The sequence below is a fragment of the Daphnia carinata genome, chromosome 3, assembly GCF_022539665.2.
Source record: "Daphnia carinata strain CSIRO-1 chromosome 3, CSIRO_AGI_Dcar_HiC_V3, whole genome shotgun sequence".
Classification (NCBI taxonomy): domain Eukaryota; kingdom Metazoa; phylum Arthropoda; class Branchiopoda; order Diplostraca; family Daphniidae; genus Daphnia; species Daphnia carinata.
The window spans coordinates 13,001,749-13,027,526 of record NC_081333.1 but is presented as its reverse complement, the minus strand read 5'-3'; the positions used below and the strand labels follow the sequence as shown (position 1 = coordinate 13,027,526).

General features: G+C 39.8%; 11 protein-coding genes across 12 annotated transcripts; 1 reads left to right on the top strand and 10 right to left on the bottom strand.

The window, feature by feature from the left end:
• Positions 1-1,085: 1,085 nt before the first annotated feature.
• On the bottom strand, positions 1,086-3,891 carry LOC130698638 (putative ankyrin repeat protein RF_0381). The gene is made up of 4 exons (XM_057521323.2): positions 3,528-3,891; positions 2,956-3,461; positions 2,767-2,882; positions 1,086-2,693 (listed from the first exon to the last, which is right to left on the bottom strand). Exons 1-4 carry the CDS (start codon positions 3,767-3,769, stop codon positions 1,116-1,118), a joined length of 2,442 nt encoding a protein of 813 aa, XP_057377306.1. The 5' UTR covers positions 3,770-3,891; the 3' UTR covers positions 1,086-1,115.
• A 736-nt stretch (positions 3,892-4,627) lies between these two features.
• LOC130698642 (uncharacterized) lies at positions 4,628-7,544 on the bottom strand. 2 transcript variants are annotated; one of them, XM_057521330.2, is made up of 5 exons: positions 7,134-7,544; positions 6,768-7,052; positions 6,220-6,711; positions 5,600-6,128; positions 4,628-5,484 (listed from the first exon to the last, which is right to left on the bottom strand). In XM_057521330.2, the coding sequence occupies exons 2-5, from the start codon at positions 7,023-7,025 to the stop codon at positions 5,324-5,326; spliced, it is 1,440 nt and encodes a 479-aa protein (XP_057377313.1). In that variant the 5' UTR covers positions 7,026-7,052; positions 7,134-7,544; the 3' UTR covers positions 4,628-5,323. The 2 variants fall into 2 exon arrangements, with proteins under 2 accessions (XP_057377313.1, XP_057377314.1); XM_057521331.2 differs by having other exon boundaries at positions 7,147-7,544.
• Positions 7,545-8,997: 1,453 nt separating this feature from the next.
• Positions 8,998-11,338, bottom strand: LOC130698678 (putative ankyrin repeat protein RF_0381). Its single transcript, XM_057521364.2, has 2 exons — positions 11,228-11,338; positions 8,998-11,152 (listed from the first exon to the last, which is right to left on the bottom strand). The coding sequence occupies exons 1-2, from the start codon at positions 11,300-11,302 to the stop codon at positions 9,917-9,919; spliced, it is 1,311 nt and encodes a 436-aa protein (XP_057377347.2). The 5' UTR covers positions 11,303-11,338; the 3' UTR covers positions 8,998-9,916.
• On the bottom strand, positions 11,316-12,230 carry LOC132087744 (serine/threonine-protein kinase/endoribonuclease IRE1-like). The gene is made up of 3 exons (XM_059494517.1): positions 11,989-12,230; positions 11,417-11,922; positions 11,316-11,329 (listed from the first exon to the last, which is right to left on the bottom strand). The coding sequence occupies exons 1-3, from the start codon at positions 12,228-12,230 to the stop codon at positions 11,316-11,318; spliced, it is 762 nt and encodes a 253-aa protein (XP_059350500.1).
• A 613-nt stretch (positions 12,231-12,843) lies between these two features.
• Positions 12,844-14,783, bottom strand: LOC130698645 (uncharacterized). The gene is given in 5 exon segments (XM_057521334.1): positions 12,844-13,033; positions 13,098-13,596; positions 13,659-14,150; positions 14,211-14,582; positions 14,653-14,783. Coding segments are annotated over 4 exon segments (1,437 nt in total). The 5' UTR covers positions 14,490-14,582; positions 14,653-14,783; the 3' UTR covers positions 12,844-12,866.
• A 318-nt stretch (positions 14,784-15,101) lies between these two features.
• Positions 15,102-16,771, bottom strand: LOC130698679 (uncharacterized). Its single transcript, XM_057521365.2, has 4 exons — positions 16,501-16,771; positions 15,934-16,425; positions 15,341-15,860; positions 15,102-15,272 (listed from the first exon to the last, which is right to left on the bottom strand). The coding sequence occupies exons 1-4, from the start codon at positions 16,759-16,761 to the stop codon at positions 15,112-15,114; spliced, it is 1,434 nt and encodes a 477-aa protein (XP_057377348.1). The 5' UTR covers positions 16,762-16,771; the 3' UTR covers positions 15,102-15,111.
• A 1,000-nt stretch (positions 16,772-17,771) lies between these two features.
• Positions 17,772-20,050, top strand: LOC130698639 (sulfite oxidase-like). Its single transcript, XM_057521325.2, has 7 exons — positions 17,772-17,922; positions 18,001-18,341; positions 18,398-18,668; positions 18,734-19,057; positions 19,114-19,316; positions 19,390-19,590; positions 19,653-20,050. The coding sequence occupies exons 1-7, from the start codon at positions 17,831-17,833 to the stop codon at positions 19,943-19,945; spliced, it is 1,725 nt and encodes a 574-aa protein (XP_057377308.1). The 5' UTR covers positions 17,772-17,830; the 3' UTR covers positions 19,946-20,050.
• LOC130694580 (peroxiredoxin-2-like) lies at positions 19,968-21,371 on the bottom strand. Its single transcript, XM_057517659.2, has 7 exons — positions 21,289-21,371; positions 21,159-21,225; positions 20,774-20,915; positions 20,572-20,707; positions 20,372-20,500; positions 20,200-20,305; positions 19,968-20,132 (listed from the first exon to the last, which is right to left on the bottom strand). Exons 1-7 carry the CDS (start codon positions 21,310-21,312, stop codon positions 20,047-20,049), a joined length of 690 nt encoding a protein of 229 aa, XP_057373642.2. The 5' UTR covers positions 21,313-21,371; the 3' UTR covers positions 19,968-20,046.
• Positions 21,372-22,109: 738 nt separating this feature from the next.
• On the bottom strand, positions 22,110-22,860 carry LOC130694585 (fatty acid-binding protein-like). The gene is made up of 4 exons (XM_057517664.2): positions 22,739-22,860; positions 22,502-22,677; positions 22,328-22,432; positions 22,110-22,266 (listed from the first exon to the last, which is right to left on the bottom strand). Exons 1-4 carry the CDS (start codon positions 22,812-22,814, stop codon positions 22,216-22,218), a joined length of 408 nt encoding a protein of 135 aa, XP_057373647.1. The 5' UTR covers positions 22,815-22,860; the 3' UTR covers positions 22,110-22,215.
• A 451-nt stretch (positions 22,861-23,311) lies between these two features.
• On the bottom strand, positions 23,312-24,127 carry LOC130698653 (14 kDa fatty acid-binding protein-like). The gene is made up of 4 exons (XM_057521341.2): positions 23,991-24,127; positions 23,754-23,929; positions 23,579-23,683; positions 23,312-23,517 (listed from the first exon to the last, which is right to left on the bottom strand). The coding sequence occupies exons 1-4, from the start codon at positions 24,067-24,069 to the stop codon at positions 23,467-23,469; spliced, it is 411 nt and encodes a 136-aa protein (XP_057377324.1). The 5' UTR covers positions 24,070-24,127; the 3' UTR covers positions 23,312-23,466.
• Positions 24,128-24,879: 752 nt separating this feature from the next.
• On the bottom strand, positions 24,880-25,677 carry LOC130698652 (fatty acid-binding protein 2-like). Its single transcript, XM_057521340.1, has 4 exons — positions 25,520-25,677; positions 25,279-25,454; positions 25,108-25,212; positions 24,880-25,042 (listed from the first exon to the last, which is right to left on the bottom strand). The coding sequence occupies exons 1-4, from the start codon at positions 25,596-25,598 to the stop codon at positions 24,992-24,994; spliced, it is 411 nt and encodes a 136-aa protein (XP_057377323.1). The 5' UTR covers positions 25,599-25,677; the 3' UTR covers positions 24,880-24,991.
• Between the last annotated feature and the right edge of the window lie 101 nt (positions 25,678-25,778).

Sequence of the window (25,778 nt, the reverse complement as noted above, 5' to 3'; positions counted from 1 at the left end):
CATTTTCGGGTTTTATTTTTTATAAAGCTTTAGAGCTGGACGCGCCCATTAGATTGTATGGAGGATTGAATTACCTTTTTTCATTGGTGTGCGTTTTCCTCGGAATTTTGCAAACAAATATTTTAAGTGAAGGTTTATTCAATCGTGACGAAGCCAAGAGCTATCATCCATAGTGTCCTTTTCACCACTCTATAACCAACTGCATCTAGCAGTTAATACTCACTTGACGTTTGCAGCACTTTGCTTTGAATTATATTTCAAGAGAAATGAAATTAGGATACTCAAATGGTAACGTGCATATTCCGTGGTTTTCAATGAGGTGGGCGAGTGAAACGATTCGTTATGGAATTCAGATTTTATGTATTTACACTTTCACCTTAAGTTGATGCCAACGCGCAACAGTCATTAATTTTAGTCTTGCTCAATTTGTTAAAAATATGATATGAGCTTTTTTAAGTTCATTTCACACTTATTCACTATGAACATGGCGATCACAAAGCTCAAGCTTCCGCTCGATCGGTTTGACACTGAATGTGGAGCGCTTTCCCCTTTCGTTGTACTCTGTATCATGTAATTAGATTTAAAACAAAGTTGAGTCGGTTTCCTTTGAAACACCTAATTTTACTTTGACAAATTTGAATTAGAATTATGTTTGATGTTGAAGTTTGACGCTTATCCTCCCTGTAAAGTCTGCCCTCCTCGGTAATTTTGCGCGCCTAATATGTTTTCTTGGACCGGAAGAACTAGTTGATTCCTTATCAAGGACGTGATTACTAAAAGAAAGGGATCAATTTGTTTTCGTTACGTTTTCGCGCACACTTCCATTTCATTTGTGTTAGAAAGCACGTTTTAACCAGGTTCTAGCTAATGTGATGCGTGGTACGTACTGAGGTAGCCCATTGACCAGTAGGCCTACCTTATTTTTTTCGAATTTTAATTTATTTAACATAAATGCGTCGCATTTCAATTAGAAATAAATACTCTTTGCGATTGAACAATTTATGTAGTTGGATGTATTTTTCCGCGAATCCCATTTCTTGCAACATGCTGGGGAATTTTGTTTGAATTTATTTTAGTATGTTCTTCTTCTGAACAGCCTTAACATTTTTTAAAATTCATACGGTTTCAAAGATTTCGTCCACGTTGCAATTTGCAAGATTTTTATTACGCCGACACAAGTCGAGTGCATTCCATCTAAAGTAAGTCTTTGCGTTTTTGTCGATGCCGAGTTCAATCAAGAGTTTAATCGCATCGATTAAGTGTGGGCTTGAATTGAATCGACACAAAACATGAAGCGCATTCAATCCAGCATTGGTTTTTGTCTCCTTGTCGATGCCGAGTTCGACCAAGAGTTTAATCGCATCGATTAAGTGTGGGCTTGAACTGAAATAACAGAAAAGATGAAGCGCATTCGACCCTTTGTTGTCCTTTGCGTTTAGGTCGATGCCGAGTTGGATCAAGAGTTTAATCGCATCGATTAAGTGTGGGCTTGAATTGTGAGAACACAAAGCATGAAGCGCATTCAATCCATTGTTGTCCTTTGCGTTTAGGTCGATGCCGAGTTGGATCAAGAGTTTAATCGCATCGATTAAGTGTGGGCTTGAATTGTGAGAACACAAAGCATGAAGCGCATTCAATCCATTGTTGTCCTTTGCGTTTAGGTCGATGCCGAGTTGGATCAAGAGTTCAATGGCATCGATTAAGTGGGGGCTTGAATTTTTAAGACACAAAAAATGAAGCGCATTCATTCCAGCATTGGTTTTTGCGTTTTGGTCGATGCCGAGTTCGATCAAGACTTTAATCGCATCGATTAAGTGTGGGCTTGAATTGATAAAACACAAAAGATGAAGCGCATTCAATCCATTGTTGTCCTTTGCGTTTAGGTCGATGCCGAGTTGGATCAAGAGTTCAATCGCATCGATTAAATGTGGGCTTGAATTGTAAGGACACAGAAGATGAAGTGCATTGGATCCATTTTTGGTTTTTGCGTTTTTGTCGATGCCGAGTTCGATCAAGAGTTTAATCGCATCGATTAAGTGTGGGCTTGAACTGATAAAACACAAAAGATGAAGCGCATTCGACCCTTCGTTGTCCTTTGCGTTTAGGTCGATGCCGAGTTGGATCAAGAGTTCAATCGCATCGATTAAATGTGGGCTTGAATTGTTAGAACACAGACGATGAAGTGCATTGGATCCATCTTTGGTTTTTGCGTTTTTGTCGATGCCGAGTTCGATCAAGAGTTTAATCGCATCGATTAAGTGTGGGCTTGAACTGAATCGACATAACAGATGAAGCGCATTCAATCCATTGTTGTCCTTTGCGTTTATGTCGATGCCGAGTTGGATCAAGAGTTCAATCGCATCGATTAAGTGTGGGCTTGAACTGTATCGACACAAAAAATGAAGGGCGCTGGATCCCTGGTTGGTTTTTGCGTTTTGGTCGATGCCGAGTTCGACTAAGAGTTTAATCGCATCGATTAAGTTTTGGCTTGAATTGAATCGACACAAAAGATGAAGCGCATTCCATCCATCTTCGTTCTTTGCGTTTACGTCGATACCGAGTTGCATTAAAGATTTGATATCATTCCTTAAATCTCTTGCATATTCGAATAGCCATTGTTCTAATATGCTTAAATTTGGCGTTGGACGTTGATCTGCACACAACCGATGCAGATTTTTTTCTCCTTCCGTAAGCTAAATGGAAAACTTTTGTTAGAACCCGAATTTCATTGACGAAGATGTTGTTAAACTTGTGTAATTTCTTTACTTTGATTTTTATGGATTGAAGTTGATCAACAACTTGTTTGGATGTAATTCTTTCGTAAGGTGTCTTGATCAGCATTTGTTCTATTAAGTTACGGGCTAAATGCCTGTGATGAATTTCTATTATATTTTAAATTTTAAACATTTAATTAATATGCTTATGTTATATGATCTGCCTCAAGAGCTAACTTACTATTCATATTGACTGGTTTGTTTTTCATGATGTTTTTTCCACTTTCTATATCATTTTCGCCATAGATATGTTTTCCTTTCAAAAGAATATAACCGAAGACGAGGCCTTCTGCGTATACGTCGCTTTGGATGGAGCCTCTCGTTTCTTCGATGCGTAGGTTTCCGCCTATAATTTCCATCTCTTCGGGAGAGAACCAAATTTGAGTCCCTTTGACTCCACTCATTGTGAATGTTCCGCGTTCACTCACTTCTCGTGACAATCCAAAATCAGCCCACTTGATCGTTATCTCTTCTCCTTGGTCAGTATGTTTCACAGAAATGAGAATATTGCCCGGTTTAATGTCCCGATGGATTACATTCTTTGAATGAATGTAATCGAGACCGGAGGCTAATTGGGAGAAAACCTCGAAATTATTTGGTAATGCAGGTCCTTTATATCTCCGAGAATCGTCCTCATTTAGGAACACCTGATCCAATGATGCGTCGCACAATTCCAAAGCCAAATAACTGAATCGCAGAAATCGTATGGAAATTCTCAGCTTAATTCAAAGTTAAACACGTAAATAATCTTACTTGAAGTCGACATCACTTGCCGAGTGAAGTAGTTTAACTATATTGGGATGGTCTAACTGCTTCAGATTATTTAGCTCGTTGTCAGCTACTTGATCTTTGCCATTTATCTTCAGAATTCTTTTTACTGCTATACTTTGATTTTTATATTTACCTCGATACACTGAACCGAAGCCACCACTTCCCAAAAGGTCGTCGCGATTGAATTGGATGCCATCTACATTTACGGCAGTAGTCGATGACATTTCAGGCTTTTAGGCACTCGAGGCTAGCGAGACAAGAACTTGTACGAGCTTCTATTGGGAAATAGCGTTTGCACTGAAGAACCTTCACTTGCAATCCGAAATCGTTTTGAATTTATCAGTTTACCTGTAAAGCACAAAATATAGCTTACGAGTACAATGCAGATAATAATTTGTTATCGCGTTGTCTATACCTGTTGATCCGTGTGAAATGTCAATAACGTTTTTTTCATTTGCTCCTTAAAATTACACATCACATTATTTTAACGAGACTTTTTTTCTCGTTGACGAGAGCTTGTCAAATGAGTTGCATCGAATTAATAATTTGCTCATAGTGCCTTTCCAATCGTTTCTTTCAATGGTTGCTGCGTATAAAATGTTTTATCATAGAGCTTTACTAATCGCGCCCTGATGCACTGTTCGCTTTCGATACGTATACCTTATCGCATTATTTCTCATTATCTTTTCTGAAGCCTTTCCCCCTTCTTTTCTTTTTATCTAAATATATTATGAATATATAGTAGGCTACGTTATTTCTATGACGACAATTATATTTATTAAATTATATTTATTGGCGCTGTTAGCGGGGTTAGTTAGAAGGTAAAACAACCAAACAATTTAAAATTACGAATGTTTGCTGAACCCGTTAAAAATATGCGTACTAAAAGCCGCGTACAAATTGTACCATCGGCTTGGCACAAATGAACATCAGTCTGCCCGCTCTTTCTATGCGGTCCAAATAAAACTGATTACCTTAGACACAGCTGTTGAAGATCGAGAATAACTAGCGCGGCAAGTTTATTAAAGATGTCATTCAAGGCGGGGCACCGCGGTGAAGTCGCTAATAAAAAAAACTTCTCTTGCAAACGTCATTCAGTTATTCTTTTCGGCCGCAGTCGAATTGAATACTATTTATTAGTGATGACATTCAGGTATAGCAGTGTTAGCTCATTCAAAATCATCGATCTTTAATGCTTACTCAATTCTCGCATTTTTCTGGCTTATTGGCCATAATGACCAATATTACTAAATCTTAAATATCAGAAAGCGATTTATCTCACTTTCTCCATCTCACGGGGAGAGTTGGTGTTTTTAGCTGAAGCAAACAAACTTGACGTTTGCTTCGAGTTACGACTCATTGTTTCGTCAATTTTAGTGCACGTTCAGCAGTTTTTATTGATAAGCTGTTTACCTCAACTCAAGTGCAGCCAGATAATAGAAAAGCTTTTTGGTTTCGACTTGTTTCCCACACATTTGTGTGTTTTGTTTCAAAATAAGCTTGGGCATATCAGCCAGTTGTTATTCTATTGGTAAGATTGCTCCCTGTCTATTGCACCACAAGGTGATTTATGTGTTTTGCATGTAGGTGTGTTTGTGTGGCGAGAGGGAATCGATATCATCTTGTCCTTGACGATCTGGTGTTACACTTTGAACTCGTTGGCCGGTGCAGTTCCACATAAACAAGTATGGAAGCGTTCTAGCAACTGGGCAATAAATTAAATGAATGTAATCAACCTCCTGTTTAAAACAGGATGCATTGATTACTGCTGCTGCATTTTATGAATCATTTAAGGCCTTCACTTCCATGATCAGTTTAAGGATTCGGTCCGACAAAGCCGAACTAGCACGCAATGCCTGAGTCGCCATCATGTTCTTCATCTTTTCCTCCATTTCGAGGCTCAATCCACTTTCGCCCTTCACTGGTTCCACCGCCGTATCTACACGTTTGCCGAAATATGAAATGTATAGAAATTAAAATAATCAAACAGCCACCAATACGAAATTTTATCATAATTACAACAGTAATCATATTTAAGGAACGATTTGCTGTACCTGATGTAGGACCTTTCTTTTGTTCTGCCTCATCCATGTCTTGTAAAGTGGAAGCGGCTTGCTTGTTTTGGGTCATGGTAATCATCAAGACGCCAGCAAACATCCACATCAAGGATCTTTTCTTGTAGTCTTCCATAAAATTTTCCCAGGTGTAGTTGTCGAGTGAAATGCCGAGAACTAGCAAATCAGTCGTCAACGTATCGAAATAATGGCGAAGCAAATCGAGCATGTGACATTCCCTCAACTCGGGCATTGTGCTCGTGTACATGAAGTAAAGCACATCGCTGAGAGGATGGCCTATCCTCGATTGCTGAAAGTCGAGCATTTTCAACGAAACAGGAATGTCTGCTGGTGCATTCTCTTTATTTCCATCTTCAGGGCGATCCGACTGCTCTGCGTATTTGAACAGCATGTTGTTGTTCCAGAAATCCCCATGAAGAATGCAAGCCAATGGACCGCTGCTCTCCAAATTGTCGACTAACATGATCTCCGGTAGCCGTTGCTGAAGATCCGTCAACCACTCGACTAACTGTTAATGATTAAACAACAATAGAGCTGTAAAATTCAATGGCTAAGAACAGTCAAATACTAAAAATATCTAAACAAATAGCTATACTTACATCAGGTCGGTTAACTGGTTTAGCAAAATCGACGACAGTGGTGGCAAAATTCTGAAGGGCATGGGTGATACCCATGTCAAACATGGACATTTCATCAAAAATAAATTTTGCTGCAGGTGGCACCTTGGATAACTCTCCTGTGGACAAGTCTTTCCAAGTTCTCAATGCATTTAGCGTTTGAGCGTGATAATGAGCTAGCGATGTCAGAGCCATGTGGCAATGACGATAATCGAGTCCTCCTGTTATATCCACCATGCGATAATTCTCTGTTTTCAAGTCTTCAAGTACGATGCAAGTATTCGATCCGTCCGTCTCGCCCTTGACAACTTCCTCCAGATGGGTGTAGTAACAATCTGGGATGTCCAAGGGAATCGGTTGGTCGGCATGCATCTCTCGCAGGAGAGCGAAAAAATGTTGGTACATGTTGATCTCGCGTTGATGGACACGAGACTCGTCCACAGCTTGGCGCAGAAAGGAATTCGATGGCAGTACCTGTTGAAAACAAAACGTGAACTTTTGAAATGGCAAGTGAATAGGTAAATCAATACCTTGATGAAAGTACTCAAGTGTTGGCCTTGCAACAGCCGTGCAGTCACAATGAACGTGTCGCTCTGGAAATTGTCACCTAAATTTGAGCCAGATTGAGCCACGACGTGCACTTTTCCGTACTGGGGTATGTCATCGTAGGTGACGCCATTAACGTGACTCGTCACCATGGAGCTCAGCTGGGCAGCCAATTTTTTGGTTTCAAAAAGGGTTTTCCAAAAAAGTTGTTTATCACTCAGGGTCTTGATTTCTTCACTCATTTTAGAGGCTTGGTTATGCTGTACTTTCTGCATTGTGTAACATGAACATGTATAGTTTGGTGATATTTAATGGAAAAATTGTACACCGACCAACATCAAATGTCTTACAAGAAAAATGAACCTTTTTGTCAGTTGAAAATGGGCGATGAAACTAAAAGTTCGCTTGACACTTTATACTTAGGTAAGTAAACACAGTGAATTGTAAGCGCCTTCGATGTCTGGTGTCCAGAGGAGTTGGCACTGAACTGAACGTGAATGAAAAAGAACACCAACTACAAGCAAAAATGTCACCTCTCGAACCAAGCTACGATGTCCGTGATTGACCTACTTTACACGGACATCCTGTTCTTATCTGTCCGAATGCTAGGACTCAACTGATATCAGATCATCACCGGGACACCGAGGCAGCATGTGCAGAAGGAAATTCGAAATGCAAGCAATTACAACTTGATATTTAATTTAATTTCATTTTCCTTTTTGGGGTGGGGGATGGCGGGAGTTTAACGTATTGTCACAGACATCTTGTTGCACACACTGAGAGAAAGCCATCCCTCCTACTTTTCGTCGAGCACGTGTACCGATTTCGCTGATTGATCGTGTAAGAATCGATACAATCATTGGAAGACTATTTTCGTTTTGGAATGCATTATTCAAAATGTTAAAAAAATTTTATTTTAGAAATGTTTTGTTTAAAATATGTGTACTACTAGACAAGAAAAATTTATGATATCGGATAAAGAAAATGGAATGACATAGTATTTGCGTTTCACTGCACATGTTTATAACACACCCGCCTTCTCACCATTAGCGCTAGAGGTACGGGAAGTAAAACCATGCTGGCTAGCTCAGGGACAAAAGGCAATGAGACACGAGTTCTCCCGCCTATGGAACAATAGCTCAACGATGGTTCAATGAACCTGGTAAGTTTTGTTATCTTTAACAATAAATTGCCTGTTTCCTTTTCAACTCGGGGGGGGGGGGGGGGTGAGTTCTCTGTAATCCATGTTTTCCTTTCGTCTATTATTTATCATCTTTGTCTTTTTGAATTTTCCAAATTCTTGCTAATGAGACCTTACAGTGTCCTTGTAAAGTTTCTCTCCCACCCTCCCCCGCAACAAACGGCGGGTATAAGTTCCGTGCGCCACCACCGGAAAGACTGAGTATGTCTACCTGGCCTAAAGTGGGGATCGGTGCTTTTCGCTTTAGTCTCTGGTCTGGTGGAGTGCCACAATGTGCAGTAGTGAATTTCTGTCCCATGAACGTGCACCTTTTCCTTTTGCTTCTTCGCCAGTTTGTGAGAGCGTTGCCACCTTTTCTTTGCAGGACATAAAAGCAGGTAAGAACATTTATCATACAATCAATGACGTAAACTTGTTTAGAAAATTCCATTGACACGAAAGCAAAATGTTACATTTATGTGGTAAATGCAGTCGCATCTAAGGCTGACCCTGGATCATTCGACTAGGCTTGCACGATGGTCAATTTCAATATTTTTCGATTCATGGCTGCCATAAGAAACTTGGACATTTTGGATCAATATTGCTTGCAATATATGCCTTTTGAAACGGGGAATGTTTTAGAAATAAAGAGTCACCTGCAAAGTATTTGTTATCCTCTAATAATGAGCTAAATGTTTACAGTGCCGTTCTCTTTCACTAAACGATGATTTTTTTTATTTGCTTCTTTTTTGCTTAGTTTGTTGATGAATGAAGCAAGTCCTGGTGATGAAACTGGCAAACTTGGTTTTGAAACTGTCCAATGGTTTAAACCCTGGAAACATCGCCATACCACAAGCTGATTGTCCATCAGTGGTCGAATGTTTACATGTCAGTTTACGATGGACCACAAGTCAGCTAATTGGTGACCACGCTGCAATCATCAAAACTCCAGGTGTAAAGCGGAAAGCGTCTAAATATCAAATGTGTGTGGTGTCCAGCAAATTACCTACTTTCGATGAAGATCACGTCGTTCATTTCCAGGTTAGTTTTTGTATTCGGCTTTTACATTTTACAAAACTTAAGAGCTGTGCGCGCACGTTAGATTGTGTGGAGGATCGAATTAACTTTTTTGATTGGTATGTGTTTTCCTCGGAATTTGAGAAAAAAAATATTTTAGGTGAAAGTAAATTAAGTAAATGGATTAACAACAAAGTTGAGTTGGTTTCCTTAGAGGCACTACTTATTTGGCTTTGACAAATTTCTATTACAATTATGGCTATGTGTTTGTTGCTCAAATTTGACGCTTATCTTCCATGTTGAGTCTGCATTCTTCGATAATTTTACGCGCCTAATATGGTTGATTCGACTTCGTTTACTATTGCGGGTAACTGTCGGCGTTTCAGGATACCGCCATTGCATACCGTTTGACTTTGTGTTGTTGATGTAGAACTGGGGTCGCACTTTATTCTCATAGATAGCTCACAATTACTCGCCTGATGCCTCATGTTTCTGCTAAAAGGAGGTTTCCAACGATAGCAGAGTTGTGTTAGTGGACGTGTGGTCGTTCTTTTTGCAGTTGGCCCAGCAAACGGAGATTGTTTTTCCGCAGAGTTATTTTATTTTTCCGTCAAGTTACGGGAGTTTTCGTTAAGTTTCCCCAAACTTTTTTATTCAATTGTGTTAGACGGTTCGTTTTCTTCATACTCCAGCTGATGTGGTGCGTCGCACTGTCTAATAACTATAATAAGCCGCACTTTGCCGAGAATTTCGTTTGTTGCAACGCAGCGTTCTGTTTGCCTGTTCATCTTGCGAATAGCTTTAATATCATTATAAGTGCACCTCATACGATTTAAAGATTTCGTCTACGTTGCAGTTTGTAAGATTTGTGTTGAGCCGGCACAAATCGAGTGCATTTGATCCATCGTTGTCCTTTGCGTCCTTGTCGATGCCGAGTTAGATCCAAAGTTTAATCGCATCGTTTAAGTTTGGGCTTGAATTGTTAGAACACAAATAATAAAGCGCATTGCGTCCATCGTTGTCCTTTGCGTTTTTGTCGATGCCCAGTTCGATCAAGAGTTTAATTGCATCAATTAAGTGTGGGCTTGAATTGTTAACACACAAAAGATGAAGCGCATTCAATCCATTGTTGTCCTTTGCGTTTTTGTCGATGCCCAGTTCGATCAAGAGTTTAATCGCATCGATTAAGTGTGGGCTTGAATTGTTAAAACACAAAAGATGAAGTGCATTGGCTCCATTGTTGTTCTTTGCGTTTTTGTCGATGCCGAGTTCGATCAAGAGTTTAATCGCATCGATTAAGTGTGGGCTTGAATTGTATCGACACAAAAGATGAAGTGCATTGGCTCCATTGTTGTTCTTTGCGTCCTTGTCGATGTCGAGTTCGATCAAGAGTTTAATCGCATCGGTTAAGTGTAGGCTTGAATTGTTCAGACACAAAAAATGAAGCGCATTCCATCCATCCTTGTTTTTTGCATCCTTGTCGATGCCGAGTTCGATCAAGAGTTTAATCGCATCGATTAAGTGTGGGCTTGAATTGTTAGAACAAAAAAGATGAAGTGCATTGGCTCCATTGTTGTTCTTTGCGTCCTTGTCGATGTCGAGTTCGATCAAGAGTTTAATCGCATCGGTTAAGTGTAGGCTTGAATTGTGTCGACACAATAAATGAAACGCATTCCATCCATCATTGTTCTTGGCGTCGATGTCGAGTTCGATCAATAGTTTAATCGCATCGGTTAAGTGTAGGCTTGAATTGTATCGACACAAATAATGAAGCGCATTCCATCCTTCATTGTTCTTGGCGTCCTTGTCGATGCCGAGTTGGATCAAGAGTTTAATCGCATCGATTAAGTGTGGGCTTGAATTGTTAAAACACAAAAGATGAAGTGCATTGGATCCATTGTTGTTCTTTGCGTGCTTGTCGATGCCGAGTTCGATCAAGAGTTTAATCGCATCGATTAAGTGTGGGCTTGAATTGTAAGAACACAAAAGATGAAGCGCATTCCATCCATCTTCGTTCTTTGCGTTTACGTCGATACCGAGTTGCATTAAAGATTTGATATCATTCCTTATATCTCTTGGATATCCGAATATCCATTGTGGTAATATGCTATATTCTGGCGTTGGACGTTGATCTGCACACAACCGACGCAGATTTTTTTCTTCCTCCGTAAGCTAAATGGAAAACATTTGTTAGAGAACCCAAATTTCATTGACGAAGACGTTGTTAAACTTGTGTAATTTCTTTACTTCGATTTTTATGGATTGAAGTTGATCAACAACTTGTTTGGATGTAATTCTTTTGTCAGGTGTCTTGATCAGCATGTCTGCTATTAAGTTACGGGCTAAATGCTTGGGATGAATTTCTATTATATTTTAAATTTTAAACATTTAATTGATATGCTTGTGTTATATGATCTGCCTCAAGAGCTAACTTACCATTCAGACTGGTGGGTTTGTTGTCTGTAATGTTCTTTACAATTTGTAACTCATTTTCGCCGTAGATATGTCTTCCTCTCAAGAGAATATAACCAAAGACGAGACCTTCTGCGTATACGTCGCTTTTGATAGAGCCGCTAGTTTCTTCGATTCGTAGGTTTTTGCCACGAATTTCCATCTCTTCGGGAGAGAACCAAAGTAGAGTCCCTCTGACTGCACTCATTATGAATGTTCCCCTTTCACTCACTTCTCGTGACAATCCAAAATCAGCCCACTTGATCTTTATCTCTTCCCCTTGGTCAGTATGTTTCACAGAAATGAGAATGTTGCCCGGTTTAATGTCCCGGTGGATTACGTTCTTTGAATGAATGTATTCGAGACCAGTGGCTAACTGGGTAAAAACCTCGAAATTATTCGGCAATGCAGGTCCTTTATATTTGCGAGGATCGTTCTCATTTAGAAACACCTGATCCATGGACGCGTCGCATAATTCCAAAGCAAAGTAACTAAATCACAGAAATCGTATGGAAATTCTCAGCTTAATTCAAAGTTAAACACGTAAATAATCTTACTTGAAGTCGACATCACTTGCCGAGTGAAGTAGTTTAACTATATTGGGATGGTCTAACGGTTTCAGAATTTTTAACTCGTTGTCAGCTCCTTCATCTTTGCCTTTTATCTTCAGAATTCTTTTTACTGCTATACTTTGATTTTTATATTTACCACGATACACTGAACCGTAGGCACCACTACCCAAAAGATCATTGCGATCAAATTCGATGCCATCTACATTTACGGCAGTAGTCGATGACATTTCAGGTTTAATTGCACTTGAGGCTAGTAAGACAAGAACTTGTGCGAGCTGCTATTGTAAAATACTGGTTTTTAAAACACTTAGCAACCCTCACTTGCTACTCGAAATTGCTTAAAATTTATCAGTCAGTTTATCTGTAAAGCATAGAATATAACTTACGAGTCCCATTGCAGATAATGCTGTGTTATCACATTATCTACCTGTTGATCTGTGTGAAAGGTCATCAAAATTTTTTCATTTGCTTCTTAAAATTAATTCACATCATTTTTACGGGATTTGTGTTCGTTTTCTTGACAATTGATTTTGCATTGAATTAATAATTCGCTGAGCGTGCTTTTCTAATCGTTTAATTTAATTGTTTCTGCCTATAAACGTTTTATCGTAGAGCTTTATTAATTGCGCCTTGCATTGTTCGCTTTCGACACGTATACCTTATCGAATTATCTTACCGTTATCTTTCGTGAAGCTTTCCCCCCTGATGCGAAAACAGTTTGACGATGAAAAATGATTACTTTCGTCTGCCTTTTAAGCGAACGAGAAACAAAGACACTAAAATCCGTGACAATAAAATAGGTCAAGATCACAAATCGATTATATTTATTGTATTGTTTATATAATCAGCTCGAAAAAGGAAACCTATTTCTGTGAACAGTTTAAAGCTTTGACTTCGCATATGAGTTTAACAAGGCGATCAGTTAGAATTGGATTATCGCTCAACTTTTGGCTGGCCGTCATATTTTTCATCGTTTCCTCCAGTTCGAGACTGAATCCACTTTCGCTTTTGATCGTTTCCGTATCGATCCCTACATTATTTAACAGTTGAAAATAAAATGAATCCAGTAAAAAAAGATAGAAGAGTATACAGACCTGGTTTAGGTCCCTTCAGCTTTTCCTCGGCATCTAGCTCTTGTAAATCGTTGACAGCTGTCTTGTTGAGGGAAGCCGACATAACAACGATGCCCATCAACATCCACATCAGCGATCTCTTCTTGTAATCGTCCAAAAAATCTTGCCAAGTGTACTCATCGAGCGAAACGCCAAGTAACCTCAAATTAGTCATTAAAGTATCAAAATAATAACGAAGTAAAACGAGCATATGTTTCTCTCTCGTCTCCGGAGCAGCACTCGAGTACATGAAGTAGAGAATATCATTAAGAGGATGGCCAATTCTAGCCACTTGAAAATCAATCATTTTAAAGGCAATTGGAATAGAATTCTGTTCGCCATCATCTTCGTATTTGAACAGCATGTTGTTGAGCCAATAATCGCCGTGCAAGACGCACGCTAATGGACCACTACTTTCAACCGTGTCGATCAAAACGACTTCGTGGATACGTTGCAGCACTTCAGCAAACCATTCCACAAGCTGCGAATTAGCAAGACCTTTATTTGACTGACATTATTGTATAAAAATGAGTCTATATTTACATCGGGCCTGTTGGCTTCTTGGATAAAGTCCAGCATGGATTTCGAAGAGTTTTGAATGTGTTGAGCCATACCAAAATCGTAAAACGTTTTCTCATCCTGGAGAAATTTCGCGTTTGGCGGGCAATTCGATAGTTGGCAGGTGGACGGATCTTTCCACTTCCTCAACGCGTTGAGAGTAAGAGCGTGAAAATGAGCTAAGGATGTCAATGCCATGTGACAGTGACGATAGTCAGCTCCTTGCGTTTTATCGGCCATGCGATAATTCTCTGCTTTGAGGTCTTGGAGCAAGATGCAAATACCCGACCCATCCGTTTCGCCCTTGACAACCTCCTCCACATGGGTGTACTAGCAATCTGGAACATTGAACGGTATCGGTTGATCAGCATACATTTCCCCGATGAGGCCAAAGAAATGATCGTACATCTTGATCTCGCGATGATGGACGCCAGATTGATAAGCTGCTTGACGTAGCAAGAAATTCGCAGGCAGCACCTAAGGACGACATACTTACTACTTTTTTTATTAGAGCAATTCATTTCTAAACAGGTTTACCTTGACAAAGGTGCTCAAAGTGTCAGCTTCACTTTTAATGGTGCCACAGCCGCTGATTTGAGCCGTAACAATAAATGTGTCGCTCATGAAATTGTCTCCTAGACTGGACGCAGGTCTGACCACGACACGCACTTGTTCGTAGTTGGGCAGGTCATCGTAAGTGACGCCATCAATGTGATCTGTTGCCAAAGAGATCAGCTGACTCGATAATTTTTTGGATTCGAAGAGTGTTTGCCAAAACGTTTGACGTTCCACCAGGTTTTTTATTGTGCTCGTCATGGTGTCGATCTCAACTGAGAATTAAGTCCAAGGACAGGTATGGGATAAGTCGGCTGGTTGGTGTGGACACGAACGATGAAGTTCAGATTGCAACTAGAAGATGGAATCAAAATTTTGGGGCTTTTCTTTTTTTGCAACGTTAATTTGAGCTTCTTTTTTTTACCTTGGAATGTAGAAAAGAAAAGAGCAGAAACAACTGCGATGTGGACGTATCAAAAGCAAATGCACAACTTGCGTAGTAGAGAGATAACGGAACTTGAGTAAATAACGAACTGGTGGCCAGTCGAGGTCCAGTGCCCTGAGGTCCCATCCGAAGTGTACAACAACATGCACCGATTTAGATATGGAATAATGGCCTATACTTTTGTCATCTGTATTCTTATCTCCTAATGTTGCATCTCTGTACTAATAACCAAATGAATACCGCTTTTGTTTTTTTAAGGAAAGGCTTATTTGTTTAGTGACGTGTTGCAGCCTTCATACTTTTAACAGTTGAGAACATTTGTTTTATTTGGTCGGAACTCTACAGATTGCTGTTTGTCAAATGAAAACAAGTTTGGCACTTTTTGCAAGTGGTTGAAAGAAATTTTTATTTACCAAGTGGACGTTAACAATTTCTTATTTATGGCGTATTGTGTAGGCTATAAACTTCCGTGATGAGTTTCAAAAGACGATCAGTTAAAATTGGATTATCACTAAGTTTGTGAGACGTCATCATGTTCTTCATCGTCTCTTCAAATGAGGCGCTCTTCCCACTGAACTCTTCTTCGTGTGTTTCATTAACTATAAACAAATACGATAATAAAAATTTAATTTTTCGAATGCCACCTCAATAATAAAAGATGGTATACTAGGTCCTTTGCTGCTTGTCCCTTTAAGGTGTTCTTCCGCGTCCAAATGTTGCATCGTAGAAACGACGGCTTTGGCCAGTCCCATGGACATGATCAAGCCACCAAAGATTAGCCCCATCAACGATCTCTTCTTATAATCGTTTAGAAAATCTTGCAAGGTGTAATAAGGAAGTGTAACACCAAACAGCCGCAAGTCGGCATTCAACGTATCAAAATAATGACGTAACAATCCCTGCATGTGTCGCTGTCTAACCTCTGGCTGGGCACTGGCGTACATGAAATAGAGGATGTCAGTCACTGGATGGCCAATCCTCGAAAGTTGAAAGTCAATCAACTTTAAGGAAACGGGAATGTTATTGATTCCACCTTGCTGAGCTTCTTCTGAATACTTGAATAGCATGTTGTTGTTCCAGAAGTCCCCATGTAGTACGCAGGCCAGTGGTCCACACGATTGCACCGTATCAACTAGGACGACTTCAGACAGCCGGTCGTTTATCAACTTTTGAAGCCATTCAGCCAGCTAATTGATGATGTTGTAAAGGATAAAGATTAGGTACTAACTTTCGTGTAATTAAAATTTCTAATCAGCTTACGTCTGGTCTTTTGACATCTTGGGTAAACTCGATCATACGATTGCAAAAGTCTTTGGCAATTTGAACCGCACTGAGTTCGTAAACAGTCTTTTCTTGTGTTAGAAACCTTGCAGAATGCGGCAAATTGGATAATTCGCCAGTGGACGGATCTTGCCACGTTCTCACGGCATTCAGAGTTAAAGCGTGATAATGGGCCAGTGAAGTTAATGCCATGTGGCAGTGCCGGTAATCGGCCCCTCCAAATTTATCCGACATGCAATAACCTTGCGATGAAAGATCTTCGAGGACAATGCAAGTGCCTGATCCATCCGTCTTATCTTGGACAATTTCTTCAATGTTGACGTAGTAAATATTAGGGACATCGAGCGTGATGGGTTGTCCAACATGCATTTCGCGTAGGAGACCGAAGAAATGAAGATACATGTGCATCTCGTGATGATGAGTGTGCGATTCATAAGCTGCTTGACGTAGCAATAGATTGGAAGGCAGTATCTGGTTTTGGCACAAAAGCAAAACTCTCCGTAATCCAAACGAAATAAATTAAATTAGCAAAAATAAGTTTTCTACCTTGGCAAAGGCTTTATAAGTCTTGGTGGTGTAACGTCGCTTTAATCGGGCTGACACAGTGAACGTGTCGCTCATAAAATTATCCCCGAGGTTGGATGCGGAATGGACTGAAACATGCACCTGTCCATATTGGGGCATGTCGTCGTACGTAACACCGTCAACAGTTGCCAACAAGGCCAACTTTGGAGCTAACTGTTTCTCTTCAAAAAGCGTTTTCCAAAAGAGCTGCTGTTCTGCCAGCTCCATGCCAACACCTGTCATGTTGTCGAATAATTCCTGTTCCTGACCGATGGAATTACACGAAAATAAAATAAGACTGATAGTCACTTCTTACTTAGCTTACTTTTGTAACTTAAAAAACTAACTGGAGAAGTAGGTTTTAAACCTTATGCCACCGAGTAAAACGGAAGTGTTTGATGGCATCCAAATGAATCAATCTGATCTTGACGTTGGGCTTTTTGTCTGCTAAAGTAACCGGTTCTACCCAAAGAACGAAATGGGGAAAAACACTTGATTAAGAGATAACAGGCCTTTATTGATTTGTGGTTTTTTTTCTAATTGACAGCCAAAACAACTCACTGACGAAATGTCAATGAGAATATGCTGATAGGTTCCCGACAGCTCTGCAAATGGTTGGTGTTGACTGGCAGGAAAGTCCAGATTTCGAAACAATAAAAAAACACAAACAGGAAATAAAGAAGACGTAACCAGTTTGTACCCCATGTGATCGGTTGTGGGGGCAGGAGATATTATCGTGGCTTTTGATAAAATCTACAAGTAATTTTTGCTGATTAGTTGCAATGGTCACAACATGTTTTTTATATTTTTCCTAGTGTGCTTACTTTGTTTTATCTATTCAAATTTATAAGCAAGAAGCCATTTCTGAAATGACCACACGGGGTTCGGTTTTATTTTCGTCAAAGCAGCCTTCGGAGTGCGGGTTCAACATCTGATCATTAACCGTTTAAGCTCCGCCTTCACTCCAGAATTCGGCTTTGAACATCGAGTGCATTGTCAAGGTATACTTAAAGGTTTTCCACCGAGAAGCAGAGAAGTTTTTTTCATTCATTCATTCGTTTCTTCCCAGTCTTTTCACCATAATTTCAATTCGTATATTTCCGCCATTTACTCCACAGGTTGGAATGAGGATAAACAGCATGCACTATTGCGTACTACAGGTAGCAAGCCAACTGGGAGCCAACGTTGTGTTATTTTCTTGATTCTGGGTTGTAGGTTGTAGGCTTGTTGCTTGATTGCTTAGGTCCTTGTTTGTTTGGTAACGTGTGGCTAGAAGTCACTTACGTGCCGAATATCACTGACTAGTTTAACAATGTATAGTCGAATCTTGATAAATCCATTTCACAAGGGATGTGTAATTTTTTCTAAATGTCTAACTAGAAAACCACCTGCCAATTCTAGTTGGTAATGTGTTGACATCTTAGATAAAAATTATTTAAGTATTTGCCATTTAATTCTAAATCTGACATTTTTTATTTGTAGGGTAAGAACCTTATCGCAGGGTACACAAAGCTCGAACAGTCACGATTTCCATGAAAAAGATGGCCATGGGAATGCGAGACGACTGACAATCACTGGGCTTGGCGCCATCACTCTTGCAGGCCTATACTATTATTACAAGAAGAACATTCCTACAGTATGGGCCCATGAAAAAAAAGAAAGTGAGGTAAATACTGTGGCAAGAGAACCTGGTAGTTTTGTGGATGGACTACCAGTTTACACCTCAGATGATGTTGCCAAACATAGAGATGAATCCACTGGCATATGGATCAGTTACAAAAGTGGTGTCTATGACATCACTCCGTTCATCAAAATTCATCCTGGTAAAATTTCTGCATTTGCTTTACTTTGGTTTCGCTGCTCATTTGAGATATTTCAGGAGGAGATACGATTTTGCTCGGAGCTGGGGGCTCAGTTGAGCCGTTCTGGTCTCTCTATGCAATCCATCAGCAACCTGGAATTTTGGCTCTTATGGAAGAATACAGAATTGGTAATTTGACCAAAGGTGAAGAACACTTGGCTATGGCGAATATGGATGATCCATATGCAAATGATCCTCGAAGACATCCGGCACTAGTAGTAAGGACAAAAAAACCCTTCAATGCTGAAACTCCTGGCTTTTTACTCGTGGAAAGCTTCATCACACCAACGTAAGGTTTCGTCATGATTTTCCCATCAAACTCCCTTTTTATCAACATATTTCTCTTTTCAATAGAGATATTTTCTACGTTCGTCATCATTTTCCCGTTCCAGATGTCGATCCTTCAAGCGAAAGCTACTCCCTAGAAGTTGTTGGCCTTGATGAAAAAGATAGCTTGAATTTGAATTTAGACCAGTTGAAAACAGCCTACGCTCCACACACTGTTACCGCCGTGCTGCAATGCACAGGCAACAGGCGATCGGAAATGAATCGCGTCAAGCCCACGAAAGGTTTGGAATGGGGCCAAGGAGCAATAGGCAACGCAGTTTGGAAGGGCGCCCGCCTTAGAGATGTGTTGCTTGCTGTCGGTGTCACAGATAGCGATGAGAACGAAAACTGGTGAGTATTGAATTGTACTCACCAGAAAGCACATCTAACACGTCCGTTGCCTACAGGCATGTGCGATTTGATGGGTTGGATACAGATCCGACTAGCGCACCGTACGCAATTTCTATTCCGTTAACTAAAGCCATGGATCCACGGGGAGATGTCATTCTGGCATACGAAATGAACGGCGAACAGCTTACTCGCGATCATGGTTTCCCATTGCGAGTCATCATACCTGGAACTACTGGCGCTCGTTGGGTCAAATGGTTAAGTACGTTTCTGAACAATTTTTTTTATTTATTATTATTACTATTTTCTTACTTCGTGTAAATATTTTTTTATAGCTCGAATTGAAGTCTCCAAAAATGAATGCGAATCTCACTGGCAACAGTTTGATTACAAAAGCTTTAATCCGTCAACGGAGTGGGATAAAGTGGATTTCTCCACAGCCCCAGCCATTCAGGAGATGCCGGTGACTAGCGTCGTGTGCGATCCCCACGACGGTGAAAAAGTGAAACTAAAAGATGGAAAACTTAATCTACGAGGTACGCAAATAACGAAATATAAGCAGAATTATACATATTATACGTCATTGGTTTAACGATAGGATATGCGTGGAGCGGTGGTGGACGTGGAATTGTGCGGGTAGATGTCAGTGTCGATTTGGGCAAAACATGGCATGTGGCCCAACTAATTGATTCAGTCAAGGTAAGTAAACAATGGGCATGGACCCGATGGCAGGCCAACTTGCCTGTTCAAACGAAGGAAACGGAAGTCTGGGTCCGAGCGGTCGATTCTAGTTATAACACGCAACCTGAAGGAATGGAACATCTTTGGAACATGCGTGGAGTTCTGGCCGTTGGCTATCACAAAATCAAAGTATCGGTGGACGAAAATTAAACCATGACAGAAAGAAAGAATATTCCTTGTTACAACTGATGTATTTTCCCAATATATGCTTGTTAAAAACCTACAGATTTTTATTACACAATTCTGAAATTTCAATGGACTTTGTTAAAATAGTCTTTTGAACCGACTGGGTCGGGTTTGATGGTAGGGGAATCTGGAGTCCAGTTGGCTGGGCAAACTATTGATGTAAATACGAAAAATCAATAAGCTTTCTTATTTTTTCCACACTACTTCTTATGCAATACCTTCGCCGTGTTTCTCGAAAAATTGGAAGGCTTTGATCAACCTCAAAGTTTCATCAACGGAACGACCGACTGGGAGGTCGTTGATGGTTATTTGGCGCACAACACCCTGCAAGCAAGTTTTCTCATTTCAAAATTATTCACATTTCAATTTTGTTTTACAGGAATCTGATACCGTAGGATCAATGATAAAGAGTCCTCTTAGAGCAATGCCAGCTTTCTCAATCAAGACGCCATAGTCACGAGAAATTGTCTTGTGGAAATCGGCCAACAATGGATAATTCAAACCACCTAATCCACCTTCCTAAAGCATATTTAGTAAAGTAAAAACGAATCTATGGTTTCCTGGTCACATTTGAAAACAAAAAAAGCTACCTTTCGTGAAGTATTAATCCAGGCAAGGTGGCTAAAGTGCGAGTCTGTAGATACACCAACCACTTCGGCATTGAGGGCTTTGAAATCGTGAATTCTGTCACTGAAAGCGATGATTTCGGTGGGGCAAACAAAGGTGCTAAAGAATTTGAAGTAGAAGACATTTAAAACAATGAAAAAGTCAGGTTAATGTAGAGAAACTTACAAGTCAAGAGGGTAGAAAAAGAGTACTAAGTATTTTCCCTTGTAGTCTGAAAGACCAATTTCCTTGAAGGCTGCATCGACGACAGCCGTTGCCCTGAAATCTGGGGCAGGCTGTTGTACTTGGGCTGCCAAGAGTCTTGATCCTACCAAGGAAGGTAAGCACAATGAAATACATTTTAAATATTATGTTATCTGTATCTGAAATTTTATTTAATAGAAAAATGGCAATAAGCTAATGTCTATGAATACATTATGGTAACTTGATATGAACAGGATGGTGCCAAATAAAATAACATTACAAATAAAGAAAACAATGGAACAAGAGTATGAACCCTAAGAAACAGCCTTTGAAAATAAGGCATGGCGAAACAATTATGCTTATGTACCAGTATGGAGAAAACGCTGGGCTTGGTTTGCTTTCGGTAGCACAGTACGGAGCGTGGAGGCAAGAGCCTGATGGAACAACAAAATGCAATAGAAACATAAAAACGTTTTTATCATTGAAATGAAATTTACCAGTGAACGGAGTGCAGTCTGCATTATTGCAACTTTCTGTGCGAGTTGAATCACGCAAGCAAGACGGAATTAGACTAGTTCGATTGTAATCTTCGTCTGCTTCTAATTTACTAACAACAAAGCAACGTTGCCTTTCGGTAGCCTTTGCAGTAGATCATGTTTGAGGATCAGCTGTTTGACACATCGTCTTCGTGCGAATCGAATAGCTTTGTAGCCGATCAGTTTGTTCAAATTTTGGAAAATTGTGACATGTCTCAGAATTCAACCAAACTTCACCACCTCGACCGAAATTGGACAAAGATTTCGAATTTCAGGTAAGATTTGGCATAAGCAATTCGGTTTTCAGGTTATGGGTACAATTTGAGCATCTCTGAATCAGTTCTGGTTTGAATCTGAAATCGGGTCTATTTTGAAGTGAGACTTGTATTTTTAACCGTAGGTTAGGTTAAATGGAGATCTTGAAATTCGATGTGTTCAGATTTTACTCGTACTGTACGTCGTACCCCTGTTTATCTTTCCGAACGTACTGTCAAGGCAGCCATTACGTTCGTCGTTTAAGATTTCATAGCTGTATACATTTACCTACGTGCTATCTGTATTTGTTCTCTGCACTCCTTATCGAGAAAACGAGTATTCTATTATCAAAGACGAGATAGCAAACGAGAGCTCATTAAGGTGTTGAAGCATACATGTACTGGTGCCGTCATCCCGTTTTGAAAAACGTCCAACTGACATCTTCTCGAATGTTTATGTAAATAATCTGATGCTGAACTTGCCACGCAGGCCTTTACACACAGTCAATAAGCAGAAAAGCTATGACATTTGTAGTTGTTTAAAAACCTTGTATTTTAAGCTTCAAAATAGGTGGGGGGTTCAGCTAAAACAATTTTTTAAACTTAGCGTAACGTTTGTTATCATGACAGACATTCACAACTTCTTGAAGACCCTGTGTGCTTTAAGATCGCCACAGGAAATTTTCTAATGAAAGCAAACGAAATCATAAACATTTTTTAAAATCTGATGTAAAGTATTGACTTACCACGTGAAGCTCATCACCGACGATTTCACGATCGTAGACGATAACCTTCCCGTTTTCTTGCTTTTCGTGTTGGATGATGTTCTTACCATTGCGTTTGTATGTGCTCTACGAATGAGCCGACAGCATTCATTTGATTATTAAATTAATCGAAATTTGAATAACTCGAGAATATACCATGACTTTTCGCCCGTCCATGGTTGTTTCTTCACGTTCGACATCCAGTTGAAAGACATGCGAAAGTTCCCTACCATCACCTGTGATGTAAGTCATCGTGTAGTCATCACCGTCTCGTGAATATTGAATCGTAGGTCGAAGAGCTCGTCCTCGGGCTCGTTTTTCTTCGGGCACACCTGTAATTGACACAGTTCTATCAATCTGTCTAAATTTAAATCAAAAGATTGGGAAACTTACCGACTTCTGCCATGATCTTATCAAAGTTGTCTTCGTCAGCATCCCTCAGCTGGAATTTACCAGATAATTCAGCCATTTGGTAGGGAAAGAAACAGGTATTCAACAAAGTATAAGATGCGCAAATGAGCTGCACAGTCACTTGAATATATAGCAAAACGGCCGTTTTACAACGTGCTATAAAAAAATGGAGAAACATGCTTCATATCAGTTTCATTTCAACCCAATCTTAATTTATGTTTACAGCGATCGTTAATATAAGCCTTGAATTGCGCAATCTTTCTAATGTTGCCGAAATACCTTTAGATGTTGTCCTTATCTCCAATAACTAATCTTTCTTAATTGGCCTCCCTAACTCGCATTTTTATTAATTTACAGTTGTATAGAACCACCATACACACGCGTATAGCAACTGTATTAAGATGCAAGCCGCTTGTTCTCCAATAAGCTAAAACAGGTTTAACACTGAACATAAATCGACATACAAACAAAAGACTTTACAATGCTAACCGGCCACATTATTACCTATTTATATTTTTACCACATTATTATTATTATGAAAGTATAAGCGAAACATTGTATTGCAATGTGCCAGACAAATGTATTTGTTCCAAAGGCCCAATCATTTAACATATAATAACGTCATTTAAGAATTGTAGTGACTTCTATAAGTGTATGACTAAATGGGCATTTCTCGTTCTAGGATGGTCCAGCAACGTCCGTCCATGAATCTACATCCGTTTGAAAACGCGATTGGCTTCCAGGTTGCCGCAGGTGATTTTCTGCATATTCAAGAAAGAGGTCTTACATCATTACACACATTTTAAACAATAAGGTACGTACCACATGCATCTCGTCTCCTTTGATTTCACGGTTGTATACGATGGCCGTACCGTTCTCCTGCACTTCAGTTTGGATCATTTGCTTTCCATTGCGTTTATAAGTGCTCTACGTGTTTAAATGTCCATAGATAAGAATCACATTCAGCTTATTGGAGAGTGCGTAGTAGATTAGATACCTTGACTTTGCGTCCATCTATAGTAGTCTCTTCCTGCTCGACGTCCAAAATAAAGAGTTTGCTGCGTTCAGGGAAGCCATCGGCCGATCCAGTCACTTTGTATTGGTCACCGTCGTGAGAGTACTCGGCGATGGGCTTCAAATTGCGAACCTTTTGGCGTTTCTCCAAAGGAACGCCTACCATCCAAAATATAGGGTTATATAAAAGCCCTTACATTAAAATTGAAATGGTTCTTACCGACGGCTTCCATAATTTTGTCGTAGTTGTCGTCATCTCCAATGACCAGCTGGAACTTGCCTGTTGTTTCAAATGCCATTTTCTTGTTTTTGAAATTAGGAGGTAGGAGGACAGAGGTAAAGTGAGTCGAAAAGGCAAAAGACTACTGGTGATTGAACGAGGGAAATGCGTCCTTATTTATATGAATTCGAAGGCTACATTAGATCAAGCTATCGTTGTATATACTAATGCTCATTAACTGATTGTTTCATTAATCCAAGCTCATTTGAAGACTTAAGGCTATAAAAAGTACAATGTATCAACAGCAGACGATCTGCCATGGAACAATGCATATACGTCATTAAACAGCTCGCCTCTTTGTCATTTGGAATATCAAAGTCTCTTTCAGAAATTAGGAAACAGGTTTTATGCGGTTTTTTATTAACCACAATTTGATCATCCTATGGTTAAAGTCCAGCGCAAATAAATCATCTCTACGTATACAGTCTGCGTCGATATCGTAATGAACACATTTAATGTTGTTCATTTATACCCTGGCGATAATAGATTGTACTTTGTAACAAGGAGTGACTTGACCATTTGGAAAATCCTAAGGTGATAAAAAATATTAACCTGCTTGTGTGCAATCTCTTTATTGTTTTATGCTTTTCCTGAAATCCTTCAAGTGATTCTCAAACTTTTGTGTGAAGTAATTTTTACTAAAAAAAAGGCTCAGACAACTGGTAATGAGGTCGAACGTCTTGGTATACGACTGAAATGGTGTTGACTGATTTCTAACCAAGATGACTGGCTGAAATTCAAACAAGGCCTCTAGCAAAATAGTGAACCCTTGTGTAAACAGACTCTAAATGACGCTTCACGTCTATGACTTAAGAACGAACAGACGACGTTATTTAAAGCGCAATGATTTATTAGCAATAATAACCACTGACGTTCTATTAGATGTACAATCATTGTCGACAATTGTTGTTAAGTCAACAGTTTTCGTCGTCCAAATTGCATTACAATTTCTTGTAGACGCGATTAGCGACCAGGTCTCCGCAAGTGACTTTCTGTACAAGATTGCAATAAATCAATAATATATAATTTGCATATTTTGCCTGTATAGATAACGTACCACATGCAACTCGTCTCCCTTGACCTCACGATGGTAAACGACAACCATGCCATTTTCCTGGATCTCAGTTTGGACCATCACTTTACCATCACGCTTGTGAGTGCTCTGTATAAATCACAACGTTCAGCAATTTTCACGGTTTACCCAACCAAAATGTTTTGTAAGGTATACCTTGACTTTGCGTCCGTCGATGGTGACATCATCTTTCTCAACGCCCAAAACGAATTCCTTGGTGCGTTCGGCAATGCCTTCGGCCGATCCAGTCACTTTGTATTGATCGCCATCGTGAGAGAATTCCATGATGGGCTTCAAATTGCGGCTTCGCTGGCGTTTGTCCTCAGGCACACCTGACCATCATTCAAAACTGGTAAGCTCGAAATCAAACTATTTATTTTTAAGACGAATGACTTACCGACGGCTTGCATGATTTTGTCAAAGTTGTCTTCATCTCCGTTGACCAGTTGGAACTTGCCGATTGTTTCGAACACCATTTTAGATTAGTTTGGTGGAGCGCAAGATTGACGAGTGAAAGAACTGAGTGAAGGCAAGAAAATTGCACACCTTTATTTATACTTGAGCGCTAGCCATCAATATCAATTGATTTATGCTTATCGCCGAAAGCAACGTGACAGACCACCTGCTGATTGTTTTCTTTTTTTCTTTTTCTCTGG